This window comes from Ochlerotatus camptorhynchus, unplaced genomic scaffold (genome assembly GCF_037179485.1).
Source record: "Ochlerotatus camptorhynchus isolate MF236.1 unplaced genomic scaffold, CSIRO-AGI_Acam_v1.1 ptg000146l, whole genome shotgun sequence".
Classification (NCBI taxonomy): Eukaryota; Metazoa; Arthropoda; class Insecta; order Diptera; family Culicidae; genus Ochlerotatus; species Ochlerotatus camptorhynchus.
Genome location: NW_027040636.1, coordinates 590,684 through 603,933, shown reverse-complemented (window position 1 = coordinate 603,933; position 13,250 = coordinate 590,684). Strand labels below are relative to the sequence as shown.

The window sequence follows — 13,250 nt, the reverse complement described above, 5'->3', positions numbered from 1 at the left end:
GTTACAAGTTAGTCAATGTGCTAAAGTTATTCCTGTATGGCAGCGTTTCTCAACCAATGGGTCGTGACCTACAGGTGGGTCAGTGAAATACAAAAAACTTGGCAATACATTTAAAAAATATCTAGCAAAATTTCAAATTTTGAAATTATGTTGGGATAAACCAAATTTAGCCACTTGTTTTCATTATTTTTTTTGCTTGTTAAAACGGCTAAAATGTTATTGTAAATTTACAAAAGTATTAACATATGTCTATGTCATCATTTAATTGCAGGACTATTTGTAAATTTTCAGACCATTGTTGCCGATTTTATGGCCATTTTGGCAGTTTAGAAAGCTTTGGTAATTTTTTGTTTTTTTTTGTTTTGTTTTTTAGGACCATTTTGTCGATTCAATATTGTTGAAAGAGTTCTCTGGCTATTATTGTTTTTAAGCCATTCTGGTAATTAAAAGCTAGTTTAGCGATTTTGTTGCCATTTTCAGAAAGCTTTAAATATGTTTTGGGGTTATTTTTGCATTTCTAATGTCATTCTGGCGTTGTAGGTTGGCCCGAGGATTTTTTTTTAACTTAGTGAAAGTGATTTTCAACCGTGGGGTGGTTCATTGTTTTAATGTGCCTTTTAATTTAATACTCTTTCTGCGAATTCTGATAATTTTTCCCTCTTTATGACGATTTTGGACTAATTTTTGCACAATTGTGTCGTTCTTATCTTGTTCGGCGGTTTTTTGGAAAATCATAACCTATATTTTGCTCTTACACCCAACCGGAGGATGTAAGATTTGCTTACAATGATGTGGGATTCATCATTGCAAGATGTTAGTGGAGGATGAGATATACCGAGCTGCGGTCCAATACAAGAAAATTGGAGACCGAAAAATGTGGAGGGTATAGGGGAAATGGATGTAATGTCGGCCTAAATGCCCCTAATTTGGGCCCATACATAAATTCAGCTATCGACTAAATTTTCAATAATGCTGAACGTTCGGTAAACAGTTCGGTGATTTTTTTCAGATATCCTGTAATTTTTCACAGATATTCGGTGAAAAATTACAGGAAATCTGTGAAAAATCACCGAACTGTTTACCGAACGTTCAGCAGTTGAGAATTCGGTAAAATTTCACAGATTTCGGTGAAATAATCTTAGTGTGTATACCCTTAAAATTAATCCTAGAATTGTGTTGAGAATTGCATTAGAATTCGGTTCAGCATAATCTTAGATAAATGCAATTTACCAGAGAATTCCTTTAGAACTGTACGCAGAGTTCGATTCCTTGGAAAACTTTTCAGAATGGATCACATCATTCGAGCAGTTCAAAATGACGTTTCTCACTACTTGAACTTTGGAACAATTTTATTATCATCTAGATCCTCGAGAAAATGAACTCCTTTTCATGCTAAGCTAGATAAATCTGGAATTTATTGCATCATTTTCGTAAAATCGCTGATAGAAGGTCGTTCCAAAACTGCTGAGCAATATGATTAATTTAGTTGGAACTCTCTTCTATATTTTCATGGAATTATCCCCAGAATTATTTTTCTTTACTTTCTACTCTTAAATATTCTTTAAACTGTTAGAATCATGAACATGTTGTTCCAAAAATAAAAATTTTGTAGCATTCCTGACATAAATGCTATTAACTGTACTTTAAACAGTAATCTGCAGTTAAATTACTAAACTTTACTCAAAATTGAGTCGAATTTCACTCATTTTGGCAAAACTCGGTGTTAGTCATGCACTGTGTACACGGCACTCAAGAACGGGGAAAACGGTACTCAAAATTGAGTACACATTTTTACTAATTTTACGTTTACTTAATGTTTGAGTATGATCAGAGCATGAGTTAAGTTTGAATTTGTTACAGCCATATAATCAGTCAACAGAGATTTTTAGGTTTAGTAAAATTCTAACTTTGACCGCATTTCGGCATCCTTATTCATGTTTGATTGAGCACAAATCTAGCATAAGGTCTTTTTTCGAGGCTATAACAATTTTGCATAAGGCCCTTTAGGGAAATTCAAGATTGGCACCCTAGTGAATAATCATCTATGCAAATTTTAAACCGGACACGCACACTTGCAGTCATTCCATTTCGCCTAATAGCCTTAGGTATAATTGATAATCAATATTCGGGATTCGTATGGTCATCCCAGGAAAAAGAACATTAAAGCCACTATATTTAAAATCTTGAAAATCATTCAATTTAGAAACAATCAAAACTGTCTAACCAATTTCATGTCCTGAATTTTCGAGATTTTTTAAGACAAACCTTTTTTTCACTCCCTCACTCACTCATGTACTTGAACAACCCTAGTGGTATGCATAGGGCCAACGTGAATGATTTTCATCTTGGGCGGCTGCTTGCTTCCGCATTGACCTGTGCCCAGGTCAAATTTTTGTCGTCTTGCTTGATTTCCTTGTTGAGGCTCTTTCACCTGTGTCTATCGCTGATACGATGTCCTACCGGATTCCAATCCAGCGCTTACTTGCAGATTAATAACTTGATTACTTACTTAATTAATTAATTACTGACAGAGCTAAGGGAGGCCCAGTGCTAATCTGTTTGTTACAATTACTTTGAATGTCTTTAATGAATATGTTATGATTGTTCAATTGACTGCTCATAAAAAAACACAAAAACACGAAGAACCATGTTAGTTCTGTTACTGTCTATGCATTGATATACTTGAGTATGTATATCCACTTCACATTGAGCCGTGTCATTTACCTGTAACAATATTCATTATCGGCAGTATAGCTTCATGTTAGAGCGCCTACATGTGTCTTTTCAACTGTCTGGATTCGGCAATTCCCAGTAGGCGGCGTGTCCTTATCCTATATTCCATGACAAACACACCATGTCGAAAGGCAATAGACTATGGCTATGACTATATACTTTAAAGATAAAACAAATGACCTAGGGTTCAGGTTGTGTCCTTGTAATGCTTGCTTCACATGTGTATTTCAGTATCGAATAACTGATGAATCGTACGCATTAATGGACGTATCGATAGCAGTTCAGAGCAAATAGACCACGGGTGACGATGATGCTGAAGTGATAGTACGAGGCCATAAAAGAAACCTTGTCGCAAAAGTTTGAGCTGCTCGTTGTGCGTCGAATGATACAATTGAACGTTCTTTGGCATGGTATAGCATTGTGACCTGCTACTAAATCTATCCTATTTTCGGTTGAAAATCCTATATGTGTACCTACTTCACTCTCTGTAGAAAGTGAACAAGAAAACAGTTTCTGAAGATGGAAGCTGAAGTGGTTGTTTCGTAATTTTGTCTTTCATAAAATGATCGGTTTTCGGAGATGATATGTGTTTTGATGAGCGTCATAAAAATCCAATACATTATGTTGTTTGCAGATCGATTTGTGTTCTCCACCGTGAATACATATTTCTAGTTGTTGAAGTGAGAAAAACAAAACAAAAAACAGTGAAAATGTTCCGCTAACGCGAGAAGATGGTGATTATGCTCAAGGAGACTATTGACTGTGTTGTTCAAATGTTTGGAAAGTTGCTCAGTGGAGTTGAATATTGATGCAAAGAGTCACCTTTGGCACAAAATAGAGCGGAGGTAGTAGAAGGCGGCACTGTTGCTAGGGTTAGTAATCCAGCAAGCGAAAGTACCCAGGCGCAAAACGGTAGCGTGTTCTCTGTCATTTTCCACTTGATCTGTGATTTCGGCCAAGTTACTTGGCCGAACCAACCAAATCATCCAAAACGTTTTGCACGGAGGCGATCCGCATAATGGGGTGCGCACAGTCGGCTGAGGAACGTGCAGCGGCAGCACGAAGCCGCCTGATTGAGCGAAACCTCAAGGAAGACGGCATCCAGGCGGCTAAGGACATAAAGCTGCTTTTGCTTGGTAAGATTATAGTCTATACTTTATCATGTTTGGATTAAACTCAACTGCATTAACTATTTGAAAAGGGACAATCTGTAATACACAAATCCAAACAGCCCAGTGGGTGCTTCAGTTGACCCTCCGCTATATGTGGTAAACGAAATCTGAGGGATTATTTTTAGCGCAGGAGTCTATTTTGGTGCAAAATGCACGATAAATGCATTGAAGTTTATTAATTATTTTGTTGAAGGTGTCAATCAACCCGTTGAATTCATTAAAATTTTAGTCGATGAAGCTGACGAAATAATACATCAGCAATTATAGATTTGAAGGTTTTTACCTGATTACATGAGACGCACTTAGAAATATTAGCTTTTCATTAGGAAAATTGGCTGGAGTATACTAATATGTATCATGTTAATGGTGTATTGATAATTGTTTATTTAGTGTTCTGATATAAAGTTTAGAAAGAGGTGCTAGATGACAATTTTGCTGGACGTTATCAATAAACTATTGTGGGGCACGTGTCACAGGTTTGGAAAGAATCCTTAGCTGTTCGTATACTAAAAGTAGCTGGAAAGATTAAAGCCGCACGTCTTCTTCTTTCTGGTTTTGATGCTCTTACACGCTCCCACATGTTTCACATATCAGAGAAAATTTAGAACTTGTTGTAAAAGACCAGTTGATAAGGCTTGCTTGTTGATACCGGAAAAATCGTGCTATCGGGAAGGTTATTCTTATGAAACGAGCAACACAAAATTAGATAAATAATATCAAGATGAATTACAGAATGAACTTCTGCAGTTTAAATTCCTTATATTAACTTAGGGTTATTTAAATATCTTTTAACAATTTTGTTAGAATTTCAGGAAATAATTGATTCACAAGACTTTGTTGAGCTAACACAACTTCGAGATTTATGTTTCATGCTAATTTCAACAACTCGAAATACTTTGTAATGTAGCTTAGCATAATATCATAGAGCTCTACAAAGCTTTACGGGTTTTCAAGATTAGTTGGGACTTTGTAGAATTACCTATTAAGTCTATAGAACATTCAGGCGTTTTGGAGATCCTAAGATAATTTTCCAATTCAACTTAGGTTCTATATGATGTGGTGAGGTACCACAAAGCACTACGAATTGATATAATAAATCAGGCCACCACACAAGACTTTGTTCGCAATGTAGAACATCAATATCTATGCTGCAGGATCATTTGGATAACTCAATATACTTTGCAATTTCTACTATTTATCACACATGGTCCACGATGGTTTACCCGTCCTAAAATATAGTTGGGTAATCGTAGAATACCTTGTTGAGTCTGCAAATCCGCAAGATCAGATCACTGGCATGATATATTTTACACAATTATATCTCAAATGATGTTATGAAGCTCCACGAAGTGCAAAAGGCTTAATACGTCATCTATCCTGAATTGTTCAAACAAGATTTCGATGAACCTGTAAAATGTCAAGATCTTACCTCCTGGACATTTGAGAGAATCATAGATCATTCATCACACATCATTATGTCCCAAAATGTTATTGGGCTCGATGGCTTAGTGATTACCGCCTACTGAACAATCCCAGGCCCATCCACTTCTTCACAGTATTCACTATGCCTCATTATATTCCATTAGACGAACCAGCTAATACCTGAAAGTCTCTTCAATAAGTAACCTAACCTAACCTAACCTTCTATCCCTACAGCGTTCAATGAAAACAAATTCTGCTTTAACCGATCGCATCACACACACATACTCAGTGAATCCTAATTTAAAAATAAGCTGCCGCGCTAACAAAACTGTCCTTCCTGTGAAAGCCGTGCATATACAGAGGTGTATTCGGTCTCTAATAATAATCGAACGTCGAACTAATCATCCTTCCCTATTCAAAAAGAAAAAAAAGTCTTAAAATTGACATGCGACATGCGTCAATCTCAGATGTCAATGGAAGAAATCTTATAAATTATTTAAATGTTTTTTTTTTTTTAATACTGTCACTTGCTATACATTTGCGGAATGCCATGAAAAGTACTAAGTCAGTGAGGACTAAAAAATCATTATGGAATTGAACCTTGGACTTAACCCGAGCCATAAGGTTCAGCACGACATCAAAATCTACAGTTTTTTGCATATTAACCCATGCTTTCTTCATTTCTTCTACATTCTTCACCACTTTAGGTCGTTTTAGAAGGTGCTCCTTCATAATGGCCCAGTATTTTTCTCCTATACTCCTTTTTTCAGGGCGCAGTTCCGGAGTGTTTGGGGGTTCAGATCTTTCGGCACGAAATCGACATCATTCGCCTTATATCACTCTAGCACGTCCTTCGTGTAGTGGCATGATGCCACATCCGGCCAGAAGACCGTTGGACCTTCAGGAGAGAGAAGCCGCTTTTGGAGACAATCTTCCAAGTACACCTGTCCATTCATGGTGCTTGTGGTAACGAAAGTGTACTCCACTTTCCGCAAGTACAAATTGCTTGCCAAATTAAGAACTTCTTGGCAAACTTAGACATCTTCTGTGTCCGGAGGTTCTCGGGAACATCATACTTATCCTTGGCAGTCACATGCAGTTTTCCTGGATTCTGGTTGAAGTCCACCTTCACATATGTCTCGTCATCCATTACGCAGCAGTGTGGTTTCGTTAACTTCTGGTCGTACAACTTCCGGGCACGACTCGTCACGGTTTGAAGACTTCTTACCTTAAACGTACGTAGTCCAGCTTGAGTTTTGGCATTCTGCAAGAAAGTATGCAACTTTTTTGCCACATCTTGAATTGAGCCGTTCGGTTTCCGTTTAAAGGTCCCAACCACGCGTTTGTGATCGTTCTCGTTGACCTGATGGATTTTTTTCCGGATCTTCGCTTCCGATCAACTGTCAGACGTTCTTCGAACCGTTTTATGATACCAGACACCGTGGAATTCAGGACTCCCAACTTTTTTTCCTATGGCACGATGCGACAGATCCTTATTCTCAAAGTAATCGTGCGAAACTTTTTCGCGCACGCACTGTTCTTTCGTCGCTATTTTGAAAACTTCTGCGCACCTGATGAAATCAACTCACAGAGTGTAAACAATACACATTAAACTATGTCTACGCCAAAATTTCAATTAATTTTACTTTGCGGATCAAAAGTTAGAGCAATTTGAGTGTGCGGATCTCAAACGATACAACCTTTATAAAAACAAAACAAATAATTTAATAACGGTGTGATAAGAATCTGTCCCTGCGTAAACAGTCGTTTATACAAAAGTTAAAAATTAAATGTGGACAGTAGACACTAGTCAACCACTCAAATTGAATCAAACATGCTCATTTGTAATTGTGAAACCTTTGAAATCGAGACTAACAGTGATAATACTCCAAAATGTTGTACCGACTCTAAAATATTACAGAGAATTATGCTCTGGGTTTCGCTGTGCATAAGATATCTTATAATCATTATTAAATATCATACATATGTAGAAGTATTTAGGCCTAGCTATTATTTATGCAAATGCAATGACACATTTCAAGGGGCCTATATTTCATGAACGCTGAATCCATTTAGCATCATTCGTAAAAAGATAAAAATAAGAAACCGTTTCTGCAGTCAATACTATTCCAGCATCGCTGTAGGTATCGATTGCCGTTCTATGTTTTTCTCTATATCTATGTACACAAACACAAAAGTGGAATTATAAACAGTTTCGAGCTAAATTTATCCAATATGCTTATAATACACTTTTTGTGCATTTGTTTAGCTCTCGTCCGAAAATCTCCATATCGTCATGGTAGGATAAGAACTAATTGTGTAGCCACCCACTAATCATATTAGGGCAAAAGATTAGAAAGCTTATTTCGATGAAAATGGGAATCGCGACCGTCGAGAGAGTTGTCGTTAAAGTGTGTAGCTTGAGAGATGAGCTTTTTGTGTATTTTTAGAGCTCAAACCATGTGGTTGACCAGACAGCATGGTGTTCGTTGGTTGCCGTCTGTTAATGTGATTCATGTAGGGTAAACGATCCTATAGTTGCTTATGAAGTCTCCACTTAACGCTTCTAATGTACCGCAACTATAGGAGCGATTACCCTACCTATGTTCCATGCAATGAAGTAATCTTATTTGCAGAATAAGGGTATTTAAAAATGCATGAGGTCCTTCTCCATCCGAACGGATTTATTATGCTATACTCGTATGACGTCAACGTAAGAAATGTTTCCCTAAGTGGCCAGTGAATTCTCCTCTGTTTCACAAAGGTTTGGTTTATACGATATATTTTAGCCAACGCTTACTGCAAGGGAACTCGACGTTTGTTAAGGTACGTGTCCGGTTTTTTTAATTTAATAGTTCATTCGATCACATTGTTGCGACGAATTGAAATATTCTTAATCCTTGGTTATTTTGGTGAACTCAAATATCTACTTCATCAATTTACAAGTTCTTGCCTTGACACTTTGTATTCCAATGATAAGTGGTGTTATAGAAACTAAGGGTATGCGATATATCGAGCTATTCTGTTTATTTCGCATCGAAACGGAATTTCAAGGAATTCTCTCGTTGTTTTTTGTTTCGTTTCGTTTAGAGCAGAAGTTGAGTTTGATTTAACAATGTTAACGAAATGTAAAGAAATTCCCTGGAATGTAATTTATTTACAATGTTCCTAATTAAAAAAAAAACAGAAGTTCATAGAAAGCGTTGTTATCATTAATCATTAATCCTGATAGAGATATGGCCAACCAAGTAAAAATTGATTTTCTCCTAATGAATACAGTGTGAATTTTCTATTTACACCCAGCCCGTTTTTATGCAGGTAGATTTTTTCCAATTTTATATTTTTCTGAGGTGAATCAAGGTAATTTCTGCATGTACAATATTTTTCATTGATTTTTAATTTGAACATTGAGAAAAAAGAAAATAATACCACGTAAAAAATGGGTTGGGTGTATTTCTTAGACATATATGTTTTACAATCGCCATCAAGATGGATGTTTTAGACATGCTTTAATGCAAGTCGAGGAATTTTAAATATAAATGTGAAATGTTATTAAATAGGACTGTCAAAATTGGGAAAGCCGTCTTTATAAATTTTGTGTTTGATTACTCCGTTTTTACTTACATTATTTCAATAATTTTTACCTTCTTTTGAAAGAACTATGAAAATTTCAAACTCCCTCTCGTACCCTTAATGTCAACGAAATTTTTGCTTGAACTCTTAACATTGAAAATCGCTATATTTAAGTGAAAAGCGCATAATCATTAGTAGTTTTTCACGATTACCATCAAAAGCGGTATAATCCTTTTTTCCATGGGAATCGACTGATGCCAAAGTTTTGCTTATATATCTAAATATCTAACAAATATGGGGTTTTAGGGCACGATTTCAAAAATGTTTTAATGTGTTAACATGTATTTAGTTGATAATTTCAAATTGCTCAGCGGATGGCGCATATTCTCGCATAATTTTTGAATATCGTTCCCGATCGCTAAGTGGTTTTGTATTGGCGTTATGGTGGTTCAAAAGTAGGTTGGTCAGAAACATCAAAACCTTTATAAGCAAGAATTGAGGTAAAGGGTAAACGCTCCTATAGTTGCGGTACGTTAGAAGCGTAAGGTTCCAACAGTTGCTTATGGCGTCTCCATAAGTAAGTAACGTACTGCAACTATAGGAGCATTTACCTCAGTGTATAACATTTTTTTGCATGGCTTGAGGTTCTCTATCACCCTATTATTAATCAGTGGCATAATTTCTGCTGAGAGAAGATGTTTCTTAAACTTTTTGGATGAAGAAGTTCATTGGAAAACACTTCCTCTGAACGGGATTTGATTTGCACTACACCAGGGTAGTCACTGGTGCCCTACATAACAGCAATTCCGGCATGATTGATTTCTGAAATTGATGGCACTGGAAAATTATTTATTTATTTCAATGCAGAAAACAGGCTAAACCTCCCCTGTATTGAAAAGCAAAGTAAATTTCCAGAATTTTGAAAATTTCTTATATTTTGTAATTACCATAAATGGTTTCTTTAGTATTGAGGTATTTGAATACCCGTTATCTTTATTGAAAAGGGAATCGAAATCCAAAATTTAAAAAGTCTGGGTAGACTGGAAATATTTTAAACAAGTGCGATTAGATTGGCAAAAAAACCCCGTTTTAGCGCCCCTCAGCGTTACCTTATGGGGTGAGCTGTCCATTTTTTAATTATGTGTCGTGATATGATTACTAGGTGAAGTTAAAAGTAACCTCCTTGACCGCCAGAATGCGCTGCTACTGCAAAAAAGGTTATGCTGCCTTGTAGTCCGTTCGTATTTAGGCAGACATGCCAAATTTCAGTGCGATACTGTCTTTAGTTTTGTTTTGACAGCTGATTGTTGTTGACGTGTTTGGCATCATGTTTGGATTTTCGTTCTCCCATAAAACATTAATTTTTGAGAGGCAAAACGGAAGGAAACAAAAGAAAATTTGAATAAATATTATGGGGCTAATGCTCCGCCAGATTACACCGTCAAATATTGGTTTCGAGAGTTTCGTGGTGGCCGCAACTCCACTACCGATCAAGTCCGCAGCGGCAGGCCCTCCGATGCGGTTACAGAGGACAATGCCAAAAAATACATGAAATGATGTTGGCTGACCGGAAAGTGAAGGTGCGCGAGCTAGCAGATACCGCAAAGAATAGTTCTGAGCGCACACGCCATATTTTGGGCGAGATTCTGCATATGAAAAAGTTATCCTGCCGCTGGGTGCCGATCAAGCTCACTCCTGACCAAAAACACGAACGCGAGAGCACTTCGAAAGAGTGTTTGGAATTGCTGATGCGGAATCGGGCGGACTTTTGGCGTCGATTGGTATCTATTGATGAAATCTGGATCCACTATTACACCCCAGAGAACAGAATGAGTGCCCAGCAATGGACTGAAGCCGGCACGAGTGCTCCGAAGCGGCCGAAGGAGGCTCGATGGGTCGGAAAAGTTATGGCGTCGGTTTTCTGGGATTGTCATGGCATACTCTTCGTGGACTACCTTTAAAAGGAAAAACGATCAACAGCGAGTATTACTGTGCATTATTGGAGCAATTGAAGGCCGAATTCGCTGCAAAACGGCCTCACATGAAGCGAAATTTTGTTTTTGTTTTTGCAAGACAATGCACCGGAGCACAAGAGCATCGCGACCACGGCTAAAATCAATGACTTACGGTTCCAATTGCTTCCACATCCACCGTATTCGCCCGATTTGGCTCCCTCAGACTATTATCTTTTCCCAAACCTCAAAAGATGGCTCATCGATAAGAAATTCAGCTCGACGCCGCGGAGGAGTATTTTGCAGACCTTCCGGAAAATTACTTTTAGGACGGGATCATGAAGTTGGAAAATCGCTGAAATAAGTGTATTGAGCTAAAAGGGGACTATATTGAATAAAAAAAAACATAAAAAAAAATCATTCCCAAGGATGTTACTTTTCATCCCACTTTGTTTATATTCTTAATTCAACATCGTGATGACAGGCTATGGGAACGAACAAAATATAATTGTGCTCAGAAAACGGAGCTCTTTCAGACGATGTAAAAACCGAAACATTTTTCAAAATTGATGAACCTAATTAAAAACATATTTTGAAGTCTGAAATATGAAATGTTTGAAATATATCTATGTTCCATGTAAATTATTTGAAGCGTTCTAGACTAAATCGATAGGTTGAGGATAGAAATTGATGTATAAAACAATGAGGTCCACGTAATAACCTTTTAAATTTCAGACTAAGTCATTTTTTTGAAAATTACATTCATTATTTTTGGGATTGGATTTTTTAAATTTTAGGATTCTGCAAAGCATTGGCTTGAGCAACGTTTCTCAATCTGCCCTCACGAAATTTAAAAATTGCATGCAGAATTTATCTGATTTTAAAATTATGCTGGGATAATCCATTTCAAGTCCATTTAAGAATTATACAGCCAGTTTGGAAAGTCTATTCCATTTTAACTTATTTCGAACATTTTTGTCGTTTTTAGGGTCATTTTAACATTTCAAGATTTTAAGTCCTTTTCCGTCGCGATTTCAAGTATTTTCTTTTTGGTTTTTATGGTCATTTTGGGTTTTTAAGTAGTCTCTAGTCGTTTTTACAACGATATGAGGTGGTTTTCAAATTAGTTTCAATACTACATTATTGATTTGATACTACTCATGCGTTTAGATATCTCAGTGTTTTAGATCGTTTTCGAACATGTGAGTTTTTGGATTGATTTTTTGATAATCACAATCTCGTGGTATCCAGCAATTTAGCATTGTTTGGCTGTTTTTGGCGATTCATGCCGTTAAAATGCCATGGCTATTTTTTGGCATTTTTTAAATGATTTTGGCCTTAGAACATCTGCATTTAATATTGGTGGGTTGCGAGCTTATATAAAACTTAAAAGTGGGTCGTAATATAAAAAAAAGTTTAAGAGCCGTTGGGCTAGAGGAGATCCTCCTCGAGAGCATTTTGAAACACATTTCAAGGATATTATTTGGAAAATTTATTTGGAATTCTGTGATTTCTGTGAAATTTCAAAATATTAGTTTTCTAAGTTTACAATGCAATATTAAGAGATTTCCAGGAATATTACAAGTGAACTATAATGATTTTAATGGGTTGAAATTGAGAAAAAGCCTCGCGAGAATATTCAAGAATACAAAGATAAACATAGAGTGAATTTCAAGAATTTTTTGGAGTGGCATCCAAAAGTGTTTTACACAGAATTCCGATGATCATGGAGAAAATTTCTAGGAAATACCGGACAAAATCATACGATTATTGAAGGGAATCCTGAAAGAAAAATTAATTCTCATGAAATTTGGAAATGAGATATTCTGAGATAAGTTTCAAAATAATAATTTAGTCGAGTTTTAGTTTTAGAATTTTAGCACACACAAATTCAAGTTCCAGGATTACAAAAAATTGTCAAGATTTTGAGACTTTAGTTGAAAACATATTTCAAGACCCTGGTCTTAAAAAAACTGTTCAAGATTGTGGGGCTGGGCTCAAAATTCCAAGAGCAATATTCACGATACCAAACTATGAATATTTATTTACAAAAAATATAATAAAGTTCCAATAAAATTCCTGTTTATTTTCTAGTTTTTCCTGGTTGCTTTTGATTTCCAGTTCTCTCAGTTTTCCCGATTTAGTGAGCATACCCTTAATATTAACAATGCTCCCATGCACTGAAACATAATTTGAAAAATTAGTGTGGGTCTAGGATAAGAGAAAATGGCTGGCTGGCAGGGATGTAAAATCATTTACATTCAATTCGTGCATTCATTTACATTCATTTGCCTCTAACTTTTTTCATCAACAGAATACCGTAGAATGATGCATAAAACTTTTGTAGCTTTTGATATTTGCTACAACTTTTTTTAATAACTAAAATCTGAATCTCTTA

The 13,250-nt window shown here is 36.3% G+C and overlaps 1 protein-coding gene across 3 annotated transcripts in view; it reads left to right on the top strand.

Annotated features, from left to right (window-relative positions):
• Galphao (G protein alpha o subunit) overlaps positions 1-13,250 on the top strand; it is a 147,937-nt gene that overhangs the window by 36,909 nt on the left and 97,778 nt on the right. The window contains exon 2 of one of the 3 annotated variants that reach the window (XM_065221700.1): positions 3,368-3,869. The exons of the other annotated variants lie outside the window; for them this stretch is intronic. Within the exon in view, the coding sequence (XP_065077772.1) occupies positions 3,752-3,869 (118 nt within the window). The 5' untranslated portion in view covers positions 3,368-3,751. The remainder of the gene's footprint in view (positions 1-3,367; positions 3,870-13,250) is intronic. 3 annotated transcript variants of the gene reach the window in all.